Here is a 22007-nt window from a genome sequence, read left to right as displayed (position 1 = left end):
AAACAAAGTCACTCCTGTCCTCACTTTGCAGCCCAATTGCATAGAGCAGAGTTGTACCACGTAAAGCCAGGTGTAGCACTGTTTTGAAAAAAAAATCCTGGATAAAGCATATGTCTGTATTGTAAATGATTTGTGACAGGATTGTAATGATCTGTAATATGTCTGTAATGCAGATCTGTATGACATAAAGGTAAAACTGGCCTAAGAGCCCAGCTGCTTTAATGCAGCGGGACCATTTCTACAGTAATCTTATATAGAGAAAAAAAAAACCCTGTCTAGGATGAAGAGGGTACTACCCAGTAAGCATCACCAGAAGGAGGACATTAAAGCAGCTCTAAGGGGGGAAAAAAAGAGCTGAACGCAGCTGTAGCTTCTATTACAGGCCGAGGCTATGTTTCCTCTACAGGATTATAACGGGCAAAGGCAACGGTCTCCTAACATTGATCATAATCGTTATTTGCGTCTGCCATGTTACGAGACGGCCGCTTCCACCACTTTGATCCCATAGTGGGTACATAACCTAAAACTCAGGATCAGTGCAAAATAATGTAATGCACCAATAAACCTAACCAACATTTTAACTAGATCAGTTCTACAATGGATTTTGTGGTAAACATACATTAGAAATCACAAAAATTAAAAATCAAACCCAAGTCTGTCTATGTTGTGATTCTTACACATTTCAGTAAATATGTTTAAGGGTGCCTTCACACCTACCGTATCGCAGTAGAAAATCCGCTGCGGATCCGCAGCAGATTTAACTAAATAAATGAACACAGCATTAAATACGCACTGTCAAATCCGCTGCGGATCCGCAGCAGATTTGTAAGTGCGGATTTGATGCTGTGTTCATTCATTTAGTTAAATCTGCTGCGGATCCGCAGCTGATTTTCTACTGTGATACGGTAGGTGTGAAGACACCCTAACTATGTAGTATGATAGTTTTTTGTCCGCCTTGGGAAAAAACAAACATGTGGTATTAGCTCATTGGTCTTTGATTGTAGAAAAACTCCTGCTGATGGCAGATGCCTTAGGCCTTATTCACACGTCCTGCAAAGTTGTCCGTTATTGCAGATCTGTAATCACAGTTCAACTTAGAGCACATTGATTTCTATTAGCCTATTCACATAATCTTTTAATTTTCTTCCATAATCCGTTCCACAAAATAGGACATGCTCTAGTGCAGATTGTGATTGCGGAACGGATTACCAATAAAAGTCTGTGGGATCTGGATCAAATCTATGCAAATGCATTTTACGGAAAACAATGCAATTACGGACGCAAATATGGATGATTTTCCGCAGATCACGAAGAAGAAATTTTTGTGGCCCAGGAAAAATTAAAAAAAAAATAAAAAAAAAATAAAAAAATCACTGAACGTGTCATTGAGGCCTTACAGCCAACGACAAGTTTTAGATAATAAAAAAAAAAATTATATAGAATATGCTTAAGACTGTCTTGCGACAGAAGCTACTCACACAATGCTTAGAAGCAGGGAGAATTCTTTTTTTTTGGTTCTGTTAGTTGAGAAATCATAAATTGAAAAACTTTAGACTTCTATAATAACAAACAGGAAAGCATTTATGAGATTTTTTTTTCACATTAGACATAATTAAAAATTATTGCACTTAATCTGCAGCTGGGAAAATCAAAATCGTTCAGAATAAACTGAAAATAATTTAATAGCTCTATTGCCTGTAGCAAAAAAACATAAGGCTAACACAGGGGTCAGTATAGTATAGTAGTTCTCAACTTCACCAACCTTGTGTGTGTATGGTACATACACATTTTTATCTTTGCTGATATTACGGTGTTTCTAAAAAAACAAAAATCATTATCACCACACTAGCGGTACTGCATGAGTAAGAAAGAGAAAAAAAAAAAAAAAAACTAGGGGAAAGCAATAGGGGAAATGTCAAACCTTCTCTAAAGCTGGCTCAAAAACAAAGTGTAAATGACAATGCACAACTGGAAGAATATGGTAGGGGGAAAACGGCAATTGAGTCCACAGTCTTAAAATGATTGCACTTAACATAAAGCAGCTGCACAGTATTTCTATGTAGGCTGTAAACCATAAATTCACTCAAAATCTCATTAAAGTGGTGCTCTAAAAGAAGAAAAAAAATATATATAATTTCATGTTCAGGGGGAAAAAAAAAAGTAATTATACATATATAAAAAAAAAAAAAAAAAAAAAAAAAAAAAAAGTATGAAAATATTTTGACCTTAATAGTTTAGTAGTGCCTCTTGGATTTAACAGTCTATTTAAAATAAAAGGATCACACAGTGACTGTAGAAAGAGGAGGCGACTTCCATCCTTTAATTCAGTGTCACGACTTGTGTCCTATCGTGGGAGGGAGAACGTTCACATCACATTGCTTGAGTCTCCAATCTTCGAATCCTTTTCACCACTAAGTCAATGTTAATGATTGGGTTGAAATACAAAGCCCAGTAAAACAAGCAGTTGCAGACAAACTGTGGGATTACAGGCCAAAAGATGGCTACAAAAAGTCCTTGGGTTGACATCTTCCAAAAATGTCCCCACATAAGACGAGGGATAGACCTGAAAGATGGAGTTGAAATGTATTAACGCAGATTCTACCTGGCTAAAAGCAACTCTGTACACACACAATCTGAACCAACACCCCCCCCCCCCCCCAAACCACTTGTACCTTTGGATAGCTGCTTTTAATCAAAGATCTGTCCTGGGGTCTGTTCGGCAGTTATTGTCCTTAAAAACAACTTTTAAACTGGCAGCCCCGTGCCCTACGGGAGTATCTGTGCCCTAACTTTGCACAACCTCTCCGTCCCTCCTCCCCGCCCTCCTCATCATTAGGAATGCTCCAGGCAGATTGCCTCTTATTCCCCACCTGTGGCAGCCCGGCACATGGGCTGGATCGTTAAGGACCTGTGCAATGTTCAGCATGGAGAAAATGTTTCAGTGGCATTCCTAATGATGAAGAGGGTGGGGAGGAGGGATGGAGGGGTGGTGCAAAGTTAGGGCACAGATACTCCCGTTTGGCATGGGCTTCAAGTTTAAAAGTATTTTTTTAGGACAATAACTGCATCACCTGCCGAACAACGGACCCCAGGACAGATCTTGGATTAAAATCAGCTATCCGAAGGTACAAGTGGTTTGGAGGGGAAGGGGGGGGACAGATTGTTGGTACAGAGTCGCTTGAAAGTGTACCTATCATTTTAACAAATTTCTTACATGTCACTGCTACATATCAGAGGTTTGTATCAGTGGGGGTCCAGGTGCCAAGACCCCCACTGATCACTAGAAAGAAGCAGAAATGCTTTGCAGCGGGGTCTGCCTCTATATCTCTGCTCCTTCTGGTAAAGTAGCGGTGGACGGTGGTAGTTTCATAGGCTGTATTATAAATTCCGACCACCACTACTTTTGCAGTGAGCAGAGATGAAGGGGCAGTACCCCCTGTAACCCCACTGATATAAACCTCTGACTTCTAATGTCAGAAGTTTGTTTAAGTGATAGGGACACCGTAAAGTGTACCGGTCAGTAAAAAAACCAAGCTTAAAACAATACATGTCAAAAGTTATTATCGGTCAGGGTCCGAGTGTTCAGACCCTGACTGATCAGTAGAACAAGCGTGGTAACAATGCTCTCCTCTCAGTTATGCCTGCGACCTAGAAGGCTGCATAGACTTACATTAAAAGTCTGTCTAGGACATATGACACAGAGCTGTGAGTGAATGCACGGTATGTAGAGGTTCGTTTTCTTATCGGTTGCAGTCTAAACACAGAGACCCTGACTGATCAAAACTTTTGACATGTCTCTCTAATATCAAAAGTTTTGTTTTTTTTAATTCTCATATTTTACACCAGCAAACAAATGGGATTTCTATAAAGATGAGCAAGTGTGACCATGCATAACAGGTCTCATACCTTCCTGTTTAGAAAGTCAAGCTCTAAATATAAAAATCATCTTCAGTCGTGAGCCAAGTGTGTCAATGTGGGCATCGGATTGCTAGGACCACAACAAATAATTTCGCCATAGATCCCCACTGAATGTAGTGGCCGGATGGTTGCCAAAAGGCAATAGTAAAATAAGAAGGCCGTGTCTTTAGTTTACTACAGCAGAAGAGCAAGACACTGAAATTGGAGATGTAGGAAGAGACAGATTCCTAGGAACTTAAAGTTTATATAAGCGGATTCCTTCCCTCTGAATGAGAGGGTATATCAGGGATACCATCAGCCCTCCAGCTGTTGCAAAACTACAACTCCCATCTTCGGCTGTCCAGGCATGATGGGAATTGTAGCTAACAGTTTTCCACCCCTCCATGTTTATGTATGCGTACATGTTCTGAACACCAACACATACAATTTATGATGTCAGATATACAACACACACACTCACCGAAGCTGGCTGGTTGACCACAGTCTCCAAAATGAGAATAATTCCAGCACTGAGAGCAGCATGGCGTTCACAATTATAAATCGAGACGTCCAGTAATGAACTTCTAGCCAGTCCCAGGCAAACTCAGCAAGAAGCTGATATGGAAGAAATGCATATTTGACAAGGAACTCACGCCACTGCGTCCATGTTGGATCTTGCAAATCCTGAAAACAATAATAACATTTATTCCAGGAGAGGGGTCCTTGTCAAGTCACTTTGTATACTATAAACAATGAAGTTCTAAACTAGTATATTTATTTTTGCACTTTTGGTGATCCACAGAGTACATAACTACACAACTCAAACATTATTTATAAAAAAAAAAAAAGCCACTTCAACAGAAAGTCAAACATATAAAAGATTCAAATAACCGTGCTACATGGATCATCTTCTTAGCTAAATATATAAGCCGATAAGGTTTTCACATTTCTCCCTCTATAGTATGCCATAAATTACTGCCTCATTCTGTAAAGCTCACCACCTGCAGCAAGGAAAGCACTTGGCTGAGCACTTCTCCCCACTTTTTCTTGAAATTTGCGGGGGTCTCAGCACCCAGACCTAACCAAATGAATGATTTCAATCAACATGTCACTTCTTTTGTCGGGACGACGGAAATCGCCTGATCATAGAATAGAGTCTATGGCCGGGGCAGAGATGTGAGCAGGGACAAGCAACAGAATCCGCGGTGGCTTATCCGCCCGGATACCTCAGTGTGCACACACCCTAGCAGCGCAAAGGATCTTGGGCTGAAGGAAGACACCTCTATATTATGCATAAGTAGGCGGCGCCAAAGCCGCCAGCAGGAAGGTGGGATAATTCACTCAGCGGGTCAGGGACGCGTGCCGAAAGACGTGACTTACAGATTTCGATTATAAATCTTAAAATAATGGTGCAATTAAAACAAGAAAAGGAGGTCTTTGTAATAATCAATCAGAATGCCTGCAGATCCATACCATGTATGATCCTGGAGAAGTTGGATGCCACCCTGGTGAGTTCTGGGAAATATGAGCGGTATTCAACTCCTTCAACCGCCAGGAGTCAAATGCCAAGAGTTTGGAGAACACTGCCAAACCCAAACAGTTCGGCAAGTCCTCAGATATCTTCAAATGTACCAGTTTTTTTAGTTTAATTTTACACCATCTATTAGTTGGCTTATGGGCCTATTACACCAGTCGTTTCTGAGAGCGCTCGTTTGCTCCTCGTTCCCCACTCGCTGTCGCCGCTATTCAACGCGGCTGCAGCGAGCTGGTGAGTGCGGGAGGGGGCGGCGGGGAGGCTGCCCGGGGGATCGCTGATCGTCCGGGCAGCCCATAGGATATAGCAGCGTCTGCTGCCGACGCTCCTATTCAATGGAGCGACGGCAGCAGATCGCTGCTATATCAGTTGCTTGTTTTTCAACATGTTGAAAAACAAGCGACTGCAACGATCAGCCGACATGAACGATGTCTGCTGATCTTTGCACTCTATTCCACGGGACGATTATCGTCCGTAGCGGCCGAATACAAACGATAGTCGTTCCGTGGAATAGGGCCTTTAGATTTACTATAAAATGTACAGAAAACCAGTGCCATATGTAAGCCCCACCACTGTTAAAGATGTATTGTCAGCTTCAAAATTAACTATTTATGCTCCTGGTCTGCTTTTACTTCCTGCTTTGGGTGGAGGGTGGGCACTTCCACAGTCACTGCCTGCTTTGGCCAGCAACACTGTGCTCCTCTGCTCTGCACTCTGGCATAGCAGAGCTGAACACAGAATAGCAAAGTCTGTCCTGACAGCTCCACAGGACATCTGTGAAGATGGATTACAACAGATAAGGTACCTAGCACAGAAGCCTTGCTCACAGCAGAGCAGCGATGCAGCGAGTCATCAGTCCAGCCATACTGATAACACAGAATAGTGGTCATGAACCTGTTTTTTTCCCTTTTTTCTGCAGATCGCTGTGACCATTCTTATGCGTGATCCAATCAGATACACTGAGATTGATCAAAGTGCTATATGGACAGTGAGTTTTATTCAGACTACATAAATCGCTTGTACCTATAGTGAATGCATATTATAACAAAGGAGCACTGTTGGTCTCACTGCAATCAGTATTAAGCACAAAAAAGTCAATTATATTAGGAATCAGTTCTTGAAACGTTAGTTCTTGTTAGTATATGATGCTTAATTAAACCATTCACCATATTAGCACTAATACAAGCTTACCCGCACGCCAGAATTGCCACGTAGTGCACTTAAGGCTACAGACACCTGTAGATTATATAATATACAAAAATCCCTCACTGTACCTCAGATATAACACAACTAGATTATATGGTACATTACGCACATTTTCGCACAGGTTGTTAACAACTGATGCTTTGCTAACAAGCTTCACGCTTCAAAAATACGCAATTGCGTATTTTAACGCAGAACAATTGTATAAAGCCAACCTGCGTTTTGCCTGCTTATTTTTAAGACTGATTCACGCAGCAAATACGTCAAGTGGGTTTGTACCCTTAAGCTCGGAGACAAGCTGAGCCTCCTGAGACAGAAGATGTGTTGTCTCAGGATGGGGGGGGGGGGGGCGGGAGGAACCAGGGAGACGGAGACAATACCATATTGTGTAGTTCTATTGTTTTTTTTTTTTTTTTTTTTTTTTTTTTTTTTTTTTTTAATCTTCCTGTCAGGGGTAAATCAGGCAAGAACATGCTGAAGCCACTACTATTAGTGATAACACTATATTAGACTGTTATATCTTGGAGTGATTTTAAATAAATGGATACTGGAAAACCCTTTGAAAAACTGAAAGGAGTAAAAAGGTGTTGGAAGATCACTGTGCCTCTCTTTTTAGGGAAACTAAGGCTCTAGCAGTTAGCCTATAAATAAGTTATATTTGGCCCCATGTATTATACTGTGCATTATTTATTTATTTTTATTACAAACTGATGTTACTAAAACTATACCCAAACTATTTCTGGTTATTGAGATAATATAGATACCCCTCCCTCCAAAATACAGATTGCTTTTAAAAGAGATATAATCTCCAAAACAGTAACAATATGGAATACAAATCCAAAAATAGTTGCCATTATTGTGAACAGAGGACTGCACCAAGTAGAGAAATTAAGGGATGACTCATTAAAGATTATATTAAAAAAATGCAAACTTACTATGAATTTGGTTATAATATCTTCTTCATCCTCCTCTTGCAGAGGACATGTAGTATGGATGAATGGTAAGAAGGTATCTGTGTAGTCAAACAAGTACATGTATAACATGCTGAGCCGGGGCGAGCTCTTCAGAGCATACAACAGAAAAAGGGATTTTCCAGGGTTTACAGCCTAGAAGAAAAAGGACATGTTCACATCACATGTACTAGAAACTGCTAAGCAAGCGTCTGACACCCAGACAGAGTACATTGTAAGAGATGCTGCAGACAGCCACAATACTCTGAAAGACATGATGCAATTGTAGTGGATAATGGAATCATTCTTCTGCAATAAAGCAGCAGGGTCCTCCATGATCAGTCTATTATCAGGAGACCCTTCTAACCAGACGCTGTAGTGCAGTGCTTCTTAATTCCAGTCCTCTTGGCCCACAGTTTTGAGGACATCCCATACAAAGAACACCTGTAAGCTATCAAGCCACTTTAGAGAATTTATTTCCATTTTGTAGCGCACTTGTAAAATCTCAAATAGTCACAGATCCTAATGGTGACACTGGCATGTATGACACAATGATTGGCTGCACAAGTTACCTCCAGGTATGGCTCATCATTGCTGCAGCATAGTAAAGACTAGAATAAGTATTTAAAAAATATATTATAATATATTATTTTTTTTATTTAAAATTTGCCACTTTTCAACAAACCTGACTTTGAATCCTACAGCACATTATACAATGCACACAAAGAAGGACATCCATGTGAAGAGCCAATACAATAAGGCGACAGTAGACTATGTTCTATACCTTATATTCCCACAAATTCTGGGGTGGCTTGACCCCTAGTGTTTTAACTCTGTCCAGCTCCATGATAATAGCTTTCCTGTGACTGTTGCTCTCTATACTGTACGGCTCTTTAGAGAATTCATCCTCAGCCAGCGTCAGCAGGAGCCTGTTCACAGAAATAGTTGTTAGTAATTCACAAAAGCTAATACCGCACATACAAGGTCTTTGAGCTGACCACGCAAATTAACACAAAAAAAGTTGTGGCCCTCTCAAAGTGAAAAAGTATACAGGATACTGGTTAACGTGTATTGCTGACATGTAACAGAGACTTGCCAAAAAATGTTATTAAGTTTGTACAGCCATCCTGCTCACACAGACACAGCGTTGGGGAGAAAAACACATGGCAGAGCGGTTGTCTACCTGCTGGTTATCCTAATCAGCTGCGGCCTAAATGCCTGAATCACGTCTCCCCAGCATCATTTGATTCATAGTGCTTTATCATAACCCATTACATGCTGGCTACCTACTGAATAATTTGGTTGCTCTTCTAAAATCAAACTCCTAATCTGTTTGTCTATGCTGGAGATTCGAATAGTAATATGCTGGCTGCCTACAGTTGATAGAGAAATCATACTGCTTAGTATTATAGACCATACACAACAACAGTATGCAGAAAGCACCATCTAGTGGCAGCTGCAGGTAGCGAACATGGTACAGAACCCTGGAGTCTAAAGATAAGTGTGAATAAATGTTGGCCATTGCATATTTCATCACTCTATAGCAGGGGTGTCAAACCTGTGGCCCTCCAGCTGTAGCAAAACTACAATTTTCATCATCTGTGGATAGCCAAAGCTAGATGGGAATTGTAGTTGTGCAACATCTGGAGGGGCTGCTCCAAAGCAAAATCAATTAAAAATGAAAAAAAGACGGATGGAAAGGTTATGTATGTGTAGTGATTCTGAATGCCTTTCATTGTAATGCGGAGTGAGGCTATGTGAAAGTATAAAAAGGAGATAAAACAAAAACAAAAACTATCATAACCTTTTTAAGGTCTAAAAGTCTCCATAAACATTATAACATCAACCAAACCCGCTGCTCGAAGGAGATCGTGGTTGTCCTTGGAGCGATAAGCTGCAGCCAGAGCTGTCTGGCTGTAGCTTACCCCTCCCCACACAAAGCACAGAAACATTCAGCAGTGTCGATTGTTCCAATGTATGGGGAGGACGGTAGAGTTAGCTGTAGGCCATGGGTCTCCAAACTGCGGCCCACCAGCTGTTGTGAAACTACAACTCCCATCATGCCTGGACAGCTAAAGCTTTGGATTTGGCTGTCCACATTTCCCGTCATGCCTGGAGGGCCGCAGTTTGGAGACCCATGCTGTAGGCCCAAGGGCTTGGTCAACAGTGAATGACAGTGTATGGCCATCTTAAACAGGATGTACCATCAGGTAAATCCTCTTTAATCTGACCCAGGGATAGAACAGCGCCGTCACAGGGAAGCCGGTGCCGCGGTCCGTTTTTTGAACCGCGGCCGGGTTCCAGTGGGCGGCGTCCTTCTATCCACGGGTCCCAGGCCGGAGCTGAAGCACAGGAGGTGGGGACGGCCTGCCCCCGGTGGGAGGAATCCCACGCCCATGTATGACGCGGCTCCATTGATTCTTATAAAGCTGCGTCAGAGGGGAGGGAATTCCCTCCCACTGGGGGCAGGCTGGCCTGCCTCCTGTGCTTCAGCTCTGGCCCGGGACCCGTGGATAGAACTGCACCGTACACAGGAACTGGGCCGTACACAGGAACTGGGCTGCAGTTCAAAAAATGAAAAGCGGCATCGGCTTCCCCGTGACATCGCCGTACTATCCCTGGATCAGATTTAGGAGGATTTACCTGATGGTACCTCCTCTTTCAAGCAAAATATTTTATGCGATCTGCATGTAGCTTTTTATTAGGGAATCCAGAATGTTCTTAAACTTTCATAACCAATGTTTTTTATTAGTGCAATGCATCTAGACCACAGGTGCCAAAGATAAAGCTTTGTCTGTCCAGGCATGATGGGAATTGTAGCTTTGCAACAGCTGGAGGGCCTGCGTTTGAGACTCCTGATCTAGAATATGCTGCTAGCCTGCAGACAATAGTAGAGATGGAACTGGCAGTGGAGACACACCAAACTGCAGTTTGTTGCCTGTAACCACTAAGACATAAGAGGCGGTGTATACAGGATGGGCTTATTTTCTTTGGGGAAAATCTACTACTTGACAGATGAAACATACTTGCCATATTGCTAGTAAACATATCAATGTAGGATCTCTCTTTAAACGACGTAATGACGCTATTCTTACCTTCCATTAACTCTTCCTAATAAAAATCTGTCTTTGTAATGTGATGCCCATGGGCCCAACTGTTCTAGCCAAAGGACTACCTCTTCGGGGGTCCATTTAGACACTGGTTTGTGGACCAGAAGGTCATGTTCAGATTCCCGACTGCTCCAGTGATATACCAGTAACACCACCTGAAGTAAAAACCATGAAAAGACATTAATAGGAGAGAATAACTATTCAATTGTAGGATTTACTTTTTATGCTGGGATCTGCAATACATAAATGAGGGTTAGATAGTAAAATATGAGGACAGGTGCTCTGAAGTTTTGACAAATAATAACAAAAACAACATTTATTTGTATAGCGCCAACAGATTCTGCATCGCTTTTTTAAATATATAAATATCATCTATAACATAAATACCATCCTCCTCTTAAGTAATAGCCATCAGTCTATAGGATACCATAGATGGCCATACACTTTAGATTGCTGTCGGCCAGACAGCTCCCTTGACTAATACAGGATCACTCAAAAAGGATGGTGCAAAATAGCAGCTCTGGTACTCGTAACAGAGAACATAAACAGACACCATCTATCCAACGTATATCTACACACTACAAATGTTCACCATGGGTGCACCATCCTGCTGATAGAGAAAGATCTGGGACATGTAGTCTCTGTGGCATCAGCCATTCCTTTACCATGTCCAGGTAGGTACCGCTAGTGACAGGATCATCATCAAAAAAGAAGGGAGCACAGACTTTACTCAGAACACGTTTACTTTGGTCAAATCCCTCATGTGCTCGATAAGGGAACACGATGGTATGGCTCTTGAAAATAAAAGCTGTGCTGTGATTGGCTTAGAAGTTATAGTGATTTTTAGTCACTGGCCACTTACCACTGATGTTACTTTAACAACCGATCTTTACTTTTGCCCCATCCTTTCTGAATAACCCTGTATAACCCTCCCACCCCAACACACAGCCACCCATATAGATAAACCATCCAGGTATATGTTCTGATTGGGGGAGGGCAATTAGCCTTTAACCCCTAGGCGACCCTGGACGTACCCGTACATCCAGGGCCGCCTCCATGTGTCCAGAGCGGGGCCGCAGGTCCCGGGTGCCGCTCGTAGCCCGGGACCGCAGCTATTAGCGGGCACGGTCCGATCATCGTGCCCACTAATAAAGTAATCAGATGCAGCTGTCAAAGTTAACAGGATGTTGTCCCGGAGGAGCGATCCACACATCTTACCCCGTCCAGGGTCTGCGCCGTAATGACGCTGATCCCGGCTCGGCACTCGATTGCTTCTGGCTGCAGCAGCCGGAAGCAATCAATGTGCCTATCTCATCGATCTATGCTGCATATCTACGCAGCATAGATCTGTATGAGAGATCAGAGTGCTTATACTAGAAGTTCCCCAGGGGGAATAACCCTAACCCCAGGGGGGCTTCTAGTATAAGTGTAAAAGGAGAAAAAAAAAAAGTGTTGTTAATAAAAAGCCCCCTCCTCTAATAAAAGTGTGAATCACCCCCCTTTTCCCATGTAATAAATAAAAATAAATAAATAAAATGTTTGGTATGGCCGCGAACGGGAGATTCGCATCATGGATGTGCAGCCGACAAATCTGCGGCAACTGTGTGATGCCATCATGTCAATATGGACCAAAATCTCTGAGGAAGCTTCCAGCACCTTGTTGTATCTATGCCACGAAGAATTGAGGCAGTTCTGAAGGCAAAAAGGGGTCCAACCCGTTACTAGCATGGTGTACCTAATAAAGTGGCCGGTGAGTGTATATTTGTTAACAATGGTTTGAATTTTTTACAGGCCATAAGATAAAAGAAAAGTTATACATGTTACATATCGTTGGAATCGTAACGACTTAAGGAACATATATAAGAAGTCAGTTTTACCCCAGGGTGAACGGCGCAAAAAGAAAAAAACAAAACAAATAAAAGAAATGCGTTTTTTTTTTATTTCACCATACTTTACATTTTTTTCTGGTTTCGCAGTGTACTTTATGAAAAAATTCAGCCTGTCATTGCAAAGTACAATTAGTGACGCAAAAAAGGGCTCATGTGGGTCTCTAGGTGAAAAAAATGCAAGTGCTATGGCCTTTTAAGCACAAGGAGGAAAAAACGAAAACGCAAAAATTTCAATTGGCCCGGTCCTCTAAGGGTTAAAAAAAAGACAAATTTGGTCAGCTCTCCTAGAACACCATTCACACTAGGCAGGAGCACGTTGCTCTGGATGAAACACACAAAAAACACAGAAAAATGCAACAGCTCACCGCAATGGCAAGATACAGACATGAAAATAGTTAAAACAGCCCCCCCCAACTGCTAAAAAAAATCCCACAAAAATAATGAGGATCTTGGTTACCATTTGCCAAATACGCCTATGCTTTGGGCATGCAAGATCAGTCTTATACCGGCAAAAGTAATTACACCACCTGGGTGGGATGGGTGGAGTGCACGACCAAGTAGAGGCAGACACTACCCCCATCTGGAACACAAAAAAAAAAAAGACAAATTTGGTCAGCTCTCCTAGAACACCATTCATACTAGGCAGGAGCGCGTTGCTATGGCTGAAGTTGCAAACACTGCCTCCACTTGGTCGTGCACTCCACCCATGTGGTGAAATTATTTTTGCAGGTATAAGACGGATCTTGCATGCCCAGAGCATAGGCGTATTTCATGCCATGGTGAGGCCATAGTACAGTGTAGGGTCTGCCCTGGTATGAGGCCACCTTATCGTGGTGGGGTGGTTTACAGTTTTTTTTTAGCAGTTTGGGGGCTGCTTTTAACTTTTTTCATGTCTGTAGTGGGTCTGTGTCTTGCCATTGTGGTGAGCTGTTGCATTTTTCTGTGTTTTTGTGTGTTTGCCATTAGCCTTTACCCTATAGCTGACACCTCATTGCCAAAGTGGTGGCCAGGCTGTGACATCACCCAGTTGCCAGGATCCTTGGGAGATGGTAAGTATACTTTAAGCTTCTGTGTCTCCATCTAAAATCAGACAGCTCCTGGGCTTGTGAATTGCCCCCCCCCCCCCCCTCCCGAGCTGCTTAATAGCTGAGAAGTTTACTAAAGACTCTGTTATATCAGAGCATCACTTACTGCAACTCCTGTTAACGCAGTCAGCACCCCTGAGAAGAAGCCACCTCCACCCCTCTGCTGGTTAGCCCGCCCTTCCCTGGAAGACGACTGATTCTGATCATTTCCATACTTATTGAAGGCCTGCAGGGCCCGACTTATTTCAACGTTCTGCTCAAGGTCCTCATATTTTTCCTTTATAGTATCAGGAAAGAGTTTTTCAATGACATCCCTGGAAACAAGAACAAAAAGATTGTTAAAAGATAAATAAAATACATGTCCTAGGGAATAAAACCTCTCTAAATGCCCTGCCAAACATTCATATGTAGGTGCAGTCTCACTGGGATCTGCCATGTACAAGCACTGATCTCCTAGTTTGGTGCTTAAAGTGACTGTACCACCAGGCCCAGGCAGAAGCACTGGAGGTGGGCCGACCCCCCCTTAGTGGGAAGAAACTCCAGCCCCTCCATGACATGACTTGATTAGAATCAATGGAACCCTATCATGGAGGGGCTAGGGTTTCCTCCCACTAAGGGTGGGTCGGCCCGCCTCCAGTGCTTCAGCCTGGGCCTGGTGGTACAGTCACTTTAACCCCTTCAAGACTAAGCCTATTTGGGCCTTAATGACAAGGCTCATTTTTCAAAATCTGACCTGTCTCACTTAATGCGCTCATAGCTCAGTGATGCGTTAACGTATGCTAGCGATTCTGAGATTGTTTTTTTCGTCACATATGCCACTTTATATTAGTGGCAAAATTTGGTCACTACTTTGTGTGTTTTTTGTGAAAAACATCAAAATATCATGAAAAATTAAAAAAAAATAGCATTTTATGAACTTTGAAATTCTCTGCTTCTAAAAGAAAGTCGTAGCACATAAATTAGTTACTAAGTCACATTACCGATATGTCCTGTTTATTCTGGCTTCAATTCATAAACATATTTTACTTTTTTAGGGTGTTACGGGGCTTAGAAATTTATCAGCAAATTACCACATTTTCGTGAAAGTTTCCAAAACTGATTTTTTTAGGGACTAGTTCTTTTTTTAAGTTGATTTAGGAGGCTTGTATACTGGAAACCCCCATAAGTGACCCCATTTTGGAAACTACACACCTTAAAGAATTAATCTAGGGGTATAAAGAGCATTTTAACCCTACAGGGGCTGGAGCAAAGTATTCACCATTAGGCCGTAAAAAAATGGAAAATTAAAATTTTCCAATAATATATACATTTAGATTAAAGTTTTATTATTTTAAAAAGGAACATGATAGAAAAAGCACTCCAAAATTTGTAACGCAGGTTCTCATGAGTACAACGGTACCCCATATGTGGGCATAAACCACTGTATGGGCACACAGCCGGGCTCAGAAGGAAGGGAGCGCCAATTAGCCTTTTCAATGCAGATTTTGCTAAAGAAGTTTGAGTGCCAGGTGCGTTTGCAGTGCCCCTGTAGTGCCAGCGGAGTAAAATCTCCCCATAAGTCACCCCATTTTGGAAAGTGCACCCCTCAGAGAATTTATCTTGGGGTGTAATGACCATTTTGACCCCATAGGTATTAGAGGAAAGTATTCAAAAGTAGACAGTAAAAATGAAAAACTCGAATTTTTCCAATAATATGTTAGTTTAGTTTGAAATTTCTTAATTTTACGAGAAACAAGAGAAAATAATTACCCCAAAATTTATAACGCAGGTTCTCCTGAGTAGAACGGTACCCCATATGTGGGTATAAACCACTGTATGGGCACACAGCGGGGCTCAGAAGGGAAGGCGCGCCAATTAGCTTTTTCAATGCAGATTTTGCTGTAGAAGTTTCTGAGCGCCAGGTGCGTTTGCAGAGCCCCTGTAGTGCCAGCGGAGTAAAATCTCCCCATAAGTCACCCCATTTTGGAAAGTGCACCCCTCAGAATTCATTTTGGGGTGTGGTGACCATTTTGACCCCACAGCTATTAGAGGAAAGTATTCAAAAGTAGACAGTAAAAATAAAAAACACGAATTTTTCCAATAATATATTCCTTTAGTTTGAAATTTCTCAATTTATTGAGGAGCAGGAGAGAAAGTTCACCCCAAAATCTGTAACGCAGGTTCTCTTGAGTACAACGGTACCCCATATGTGGGCATAAACCACTGTATGGGCACACAGCAGGGCTCAGAAGGAAAAGAGCGCCAATTAGCATTTTCAGTGCAGATTTTTCTAAAGAGGATTATGAGAGCCAGGTGCGTTTGCAGAGCCCCTGTATTGCCAGCGGAGTGAACCCCCCCCATAAGACACCCCATTTTGGAAAGTGCACCCCTCAAAGAATTCATCTTGGGGTAGGATGAGCATTTTGACCCCACAGGTATTGGAGGAAATTATTCAAAACTGGCCAGTAAAAATGAAAAACTCGAATTTTTCCAATAATATGTTCATTTAGTTTGAAATTTCAAAATTTCACAAGGAACAGGAGAAAAAAAATGTACCCCGAAATCTGTAACGCAGGTTCTCCTGAGTAGAACAGTACCCCATATGTGGGCATAAACCACTGTATGGGCACACAGCGGGGCTCAGAAGGAAAGGAGCGCCAATTTGCTGGAGCAAAACCGCAGCTAGTAATGGTTATTAGAATAGCGCAGTTACTAAAATACAATAAAGAAAATGAGGTTACGGGCAACCTGGGGTGGTTACGGGCAACCTGGGGTGGTTACGGGCAACCTGGGGTGGTTACGGGCAACCTGGGGTGGTTACGGGCAACCTGGGGTGGTTACGGGCAACCTGGGGTGGTTACAGGCAACCTGCTGTAGTTACGGTAAACATGAGGGGAGGCGGTTACGGGCAACGTGGGGTGGTTACGGGCAACCTGGGGTGGTTACGGGCAACCTGGGGTGGTTACGGGCAACCTGGGGTGGTTACGGGCAACCTGGGGTGGTTACGGGCAACCTGGGGTGGTTACGGGCAACCTGGGGTGGTTACGGATAAACTGAGATGCTCATAGGTAATCTGAGGTGGGTACCTGTAATCTGGAGGGGGTCAGAGGCAAGGTGCGGTGGTCAGAGGCAAGGTGCGGTGGTCAGAGGCAAGGTGCGGTGGTCAGAGGCAAGGTGCGGTGGTCAGAGGCAAGGTGCGGTGGTCAGAGGCAAGGTGCGGTGGTCAGAGGCGACCTGCGGTGGTTGCATGCAATCTGGGGGGGTTACATGTAATCTGGCATGATTACGGCAACCTGCGGTGGTTAGGGCAACCTGGGGGGGGGGGGGGGGGTTACAGACAATCTAGATTTGTTGCGGATAAACTGAAGTGCTTATAGGTAATCTGGGGTGGGTACATGTAATTTGGGGTGATTACGGACAATCTGGAGGGAGTCACGGGCAACGTGCGGTGGTTACGGGCAACGTGTGGTGGTTACGGGCAAATTAGGAGTAAACTGCAATTATTACTATAATAAAAAGTGTGTGTTTTATTTTTTTGTATGTTTGTCACTTTTTGTACTTTACACATTCATTTTCACTGTATTACTATGATTACTGTGATATTTTCTATCACAGTAATCATAGTTCAGTGACAGAGACCAAATTGGTCTCTTGTCACTTTAAATTTTTAGAGTTGGCTGGTTATGTAGCGCATGCGCACTTCATAACCAGCCAGGACGTCGAGGAGGAAGGAGCTCCAGGATCAGGTAACGTATAAGGGGTAGGGGGAGACTTGGGGGACGGACACTGACACTTTTTATCCCCTGTCACCAATCATTGATGGTGACAGGGGATAAAAAGTGCATCCCTGCACTGTGAACAGGCGATCGGCGGTATATAGTATATACCGCCGAACGCCTGTTCCGGGACCCCACAGGGGGGTCCCCGATCACTGCCCCATGCTCTCCGCTACCTCCGGTGGCGGAGAGCATGGGTGTTTCATTCATTTTTATTTTCTGATCACTGTGAACAGACATTAGTCTGTTCACAGTGATTGCGGCGGCCATCTTGGATCTGATCACTAAGGGGTTAACTAAGGGGTTAACTGCCGGGATCCGGGCTTGGCGCGGATCTCGGCAGTTGCGGCGGGTGCCCGGCTATCACTGACAGCCGGGCCCCGCCGGGGATGACAGGAGTGCAGCTCCTGCGCCCCTGTCATCCCGTTGACGTACCGGCACGTCCATCTGCAGGAACTGTATGCAGATTTGGACGTGTCGGTACGTCCATATGCGGCAAGGGGTTAAAGTCTGTTACACGACCCAAGAATCGCGTGGCCAGGCCTGCCATTATTAGATAGTTTGTGCGGTTATAGCATTAATCCGCCACCACCCGCACATCTCCTATTACATGGGGCGATACACAGCCAGCAGATTTTTTTTGACATGTCAAAAGTGACCCATCAGCCGAGTGAGCATCTGCTTGTTCATCAGCTCTTTGCTGTCATTTGTTACTAACTGTCCCAATAGCAATAAAGTACAACAGCCTGTATCTCCTGACCCTGTGAAGTCACGGACCCACTCAGCCAGTCTGTGAGAGTCAGGACACCTCTGCTGGGTAGTTCCTGTTGAGCCGTGACAACACAGGAACTGAGAGATACAGGAGACCAGCAGTGACACCTGGACAAGTATCACTTCATTATTACGTTCCCACCACCCTGGTTTTTTTTTAAGCTTGCGCGGAGTTCCCTTTTAAGGTTACGATTTGGCTGTTAAAACAAATATCCACATAGCAGATAAGTTGCACTGGGGTAAATGATTTCAAAGTCACATGCAACTAGCAATCTACAACAAAAACTCATCAAAAGTTGGATTTTTTACAACATTAATGCTATGTTGCCACGCAACAGCATTCTAGGAGCGACACTGATCTTTATGTCGCCTGACCAAATTTGCTATGTAGTTAAAACACACTGGAGCATGGGGGTACACACTATATACAATTCCATGTGCATAGGTTTCCTGCGAAAGTCATCAGCTCCCCCTTTCTCGCTCTATAGAGAACACATGAACCTTCAGCCATGCAGAGAGTTCGCGTGTAAACGGAAATTGCATTGTCTTGGCTTTATGTCCAAATATATTCTGTTACATAAGCCTGGGTTCACATACCGTTTTTATCCATTGCATCCGTTTTCCCATCCATTCTTCGTTTTTCCATTGACTTCCATTATTAAAAAAAAGGGATCAAAATGTATCCTTTTATTTTTAACATACACAAAGATGTAGCTGACCTTATTTTTGTGTACATTAAAAAAAAAACTTGCGTTTTGATCCTTTTTTTATAATGGAAGTCAATGGAAAAATAGATCAAAACGGATGCACACAAATCCATCCGTTTTTTGCAAAAACGTATGAAAAAACGTAATGTGAACCTAGCATCGGTTTTCTAGTCAGAAATGCAGTTTCTTGCAAAATGCCTTTATATCGATGTAAAATGATTTTTGTCATTAGTGCCATACTAAGGGTGCGTTTAGTTTAATCTGCTGTGGATTTTTATTTCACAGATGAAGAGACCATTTACACAGAAATATTATCTGAAAAAGATTTGAAGCCAAAGCCAGAAACAGACTATAAACAGAGATCAGGTTATAAAGGAAAACCTGAGATTTCTCCTCTTTTCAAATCCATTCCTGGCTTTGCCTTTAAATCTTTGGCAGATAATCGTTCTGTGTAAATGGACCCTTATTTGCTCAATCGGAAATCCACAGTGGAGTAAGTACGCATAAAACATACCTTTTAGGTTTTAGCAGCTTAGCATAGTTTATTGATGGTCTATTTACTGCATTGTGTAGGCAAGGTGCTGAATATATTAGCTTCGGAAAACGGGAACGCTACCGCCTTTACTTACCTAAGTAGTATGTTAACTTTAGGAAATCCTTCCCACTTGTCACGACATTCAGGACACTCGGTCTTCTTTGAAGACACCCACCATAGGGCCAGACAGTGCCTGCAGAAGCTGTGCCCACAGTTCAGCGTGGTGGGATTAACCAGGATATCATAGCAACAATTGCAGGAAAATTCACTGACTGATATGTTCCGGTCCAAAGTCGCTCTGGAGCTGCTCTCGCTATTGGCACTTTCTAACTTTACATCTTCCTCCATGGCTGTCACGCACAGGCCGTCAGCCACTCACGTCAGGAATCCAGGTCTTCATTAAAATCCACTAGTCATTAATAACTCTGCAAAACAGAACATGTATGATGGTGAGAGATTCAGAACAAATACATGTGATGCTGGGAGTACCAGCTGCAATATGCACTCAGGACTGGAAGACATAGATATATTCTTCTCACTTGGTATAGCTGGTCTGAACAATGAGCAAGGCTGGATTGACAGGACTCTCCTGAGTAAAGGGTAAGACCAGTCAATCCAGCCTGGCAAGGAGAAACTGGCAGAGAGCCATTTCTTGATTTTATACCTCATTCCAAGATCATCTCTAGGCGATACGTTCACACATTTTGACTCTTTACTTAAGACGACAAGCGCTGGGCGACAACAGTACTCGGAGTATAACAGGTGGGTTTGCTGAGTACTCTCAGTGCTACTCTCTGAAATACGCAAGTCCATGCAATGTATACATAAAAAAGAAATACAAGAGTGCACTCACCCGATAAAACTTTGTCCTTTATTAGATCACTTCATAAAATCCATATAGCTGGTATGCGGACACCTCCTGCAAGCGTGACAGCTGTTTCGTGTGATTACCACACTTCCTCTGACGTCAAAGAAAGTGTTGTAATCACACGAAACAGCTGTCAAGCTTGCAGGAGGTGTCAGCGTTCCAGCTACACCAGCTATATGGATTTTATGAAGTGATCGGATCAAAACATTGCATGTCATGCACATATGGAATTGCATGACCTCCCATTCCATAAATCACCTCCATTGAAAACACAAGAACATTCATCCAAGACGTGCTTGTGTATGAGGATAGGGGGGATAGCCACTGACTGAATAAGATGAAGGTATATGGCCAGCTTTAGTGAGACCATCCCAGAATACATGTATGTCCTTGCCGCCCTGCTTCTCTTCTCCAAGACTGCTACAGAGAGAAACGCCTGGCTGCCAATCACTGAAGACAAGCGATGCCATACAAGTATAGGGAACGCCACATCATATCATGCCAGCTGGCACCATAGTGGCCAGACCTAGTGTGTGCCTATGGCTGGCACAGGATAGGCTTCTGTATGTGGGCACTACTATGGACAGTCACTAGCTCTCTGCATCTGCCAGGTGTGACCAGGATAACATGGCATTAGAGTGAGGATGACATACAGCGCTAGTAATGGCCACTTACCTGGGTAACCCTGGTATACAATAAGAGGCAGCTCTACCTGGCATCACAGCAGGGTGAAGCTACCCTCTCCAGGCTTTACATCAGGGAGGGGGAACCTTTGGCCTTCCAGCTGTTGCAAAACTACAATTCCCATCATGCCTGGACAGCCAAAGCTAAAGCTTTGGCTGTCCAGGCATGATGGGAATTGTAGTTTTGCAACAGCTGGAAGGCCAAAGGTTCCCCATGCCTACTTTACATCATACAGGTCTGCTCAGGATTACCACTTCTCCCCACACATAAAGACTACATTTCCCATCATGCCCTGACAGCTACAGGCCGTCAGGGCATGATGGGAGTTGTAGTTCTGCAACAGCTGGAAAATCACAGGTTGGGAAAGCCTGGTATAGACAATACACAGGTGACAGCAGTGCCCCATACTATGCTGCCACGTAAGAGCTGGTGCCAGCCACAAGCTATAAATACTTACCAGCCGGGTGCCAAGCTACAGAAGCCGATACCTCCGCAGCTCCCACCACCTCTCATATACTGATAGCAGCCGTGCACTGCTCCTCCAGTATTACCTGCCCTCAACCCCACACCCGCTTATGTACTCAGTAAACACAATTACCTTGTTTCGGTTCACTTGAAGCTCCCGAGGGTGCCGCCATCTTACCCAGCGTCAGCGGATCACCCTTTCTCCTTCCGCCTGACGTGCCCGGTTATGGGCAAACTTGTGCGCATGCGCAGCCCCCGCTGACAGGCGAGACTTCATCAGCTGTCATGCCAGGTCGGACTCTGTGTGATCACGTGGTGTAGGCAGGCTCAGCTGCTCTCTGCTGTAGGAGTCACATGATCCTTCCCTCATACTCAATAAGATGTTATATAATAACATAGACTGACATAGAGGATGGAAGGAAGGGTTTGCATGAGCCGTATCCGGACTTATTCTTTCTTGACCTGTTGTACTTTGTAATGGAGTGTGCAACATTAATATATAATTACGTTACATAGTAATAGTTTGAATATTTCCACATGTGGACATTCCAAAT

At 43.4% G+C, this 22007-nt stretch overlaps 1 protein-coding gene across 3 annotated transcripts; it reads right to left on the bottom strand.

The window, feature by feature from the left end:
- Nucleotides 1-910: 910 nt before the first annotated feature.
- On the bottom strand, nt 911-21711 carry BFAR (bifunctional apoptosis regulator). Of its 3 annotated transcripts, XR_011364701.1 has the most exons (9): nt 21587-21711; nt 19531-19861; nt 13775-13982; nt 10680-10849; nt 8369-8513; nt 7570-7740; nt 4379-4581; nt 1479-2563; nt 911-1076 (listed from the first exon to the last, which is right to left on the bottom strand). XR_011364701.1 is itself a non-coding variant. In XM_069985419.1 (8 exons), the coding sequence occupies exons 2-8, from the start codon at nt 19782-19784 to the stop codon at nt 2371-2373; spliced, it is 1344 nt and encodes a 447-aa protein (XP_069841520.1). In that variant the 5' UTR covers nt 19785-19861; nt 21587-21711; the 3' UTR covers nt 911-2370. The 3 variants fall into 3 exon arrangements, 2 of the variants coding, with proteins under 2 accessions (XP_069841520.1, XP_069841521.1); XM_069985419.1 differs by having other exon boundaries at nt 911-2563; XM_069985420.1 differs by lacking the exon at nt 21587-21711 and adding an exon at nt 21446-21531 and having other exon boundaries at nt 911-2563.
- Nucleotides 21712-22007: the final 296 nt, after the last annotated feature.

This window comes from Dendropsophus ebraccatus, chromosome 9, assembly GCF_027789765.1.
Source record: "Dendropsophus ebraccatus isolate aDenEbr1 chromosome 9, aDenEbr1.pat, whole genome shotgun sequence".
Classification (NCBI taxonomy): domain Eukaryota; kingdom Metazoa; phylum Chordata; class Amphibia; order Anura; family Hylidae; genus Dendropsophus; species Dendropsophus ebraccatus.
This window is presented reverse-complemented; position numbering and strand designations above follow the sequence as displayed.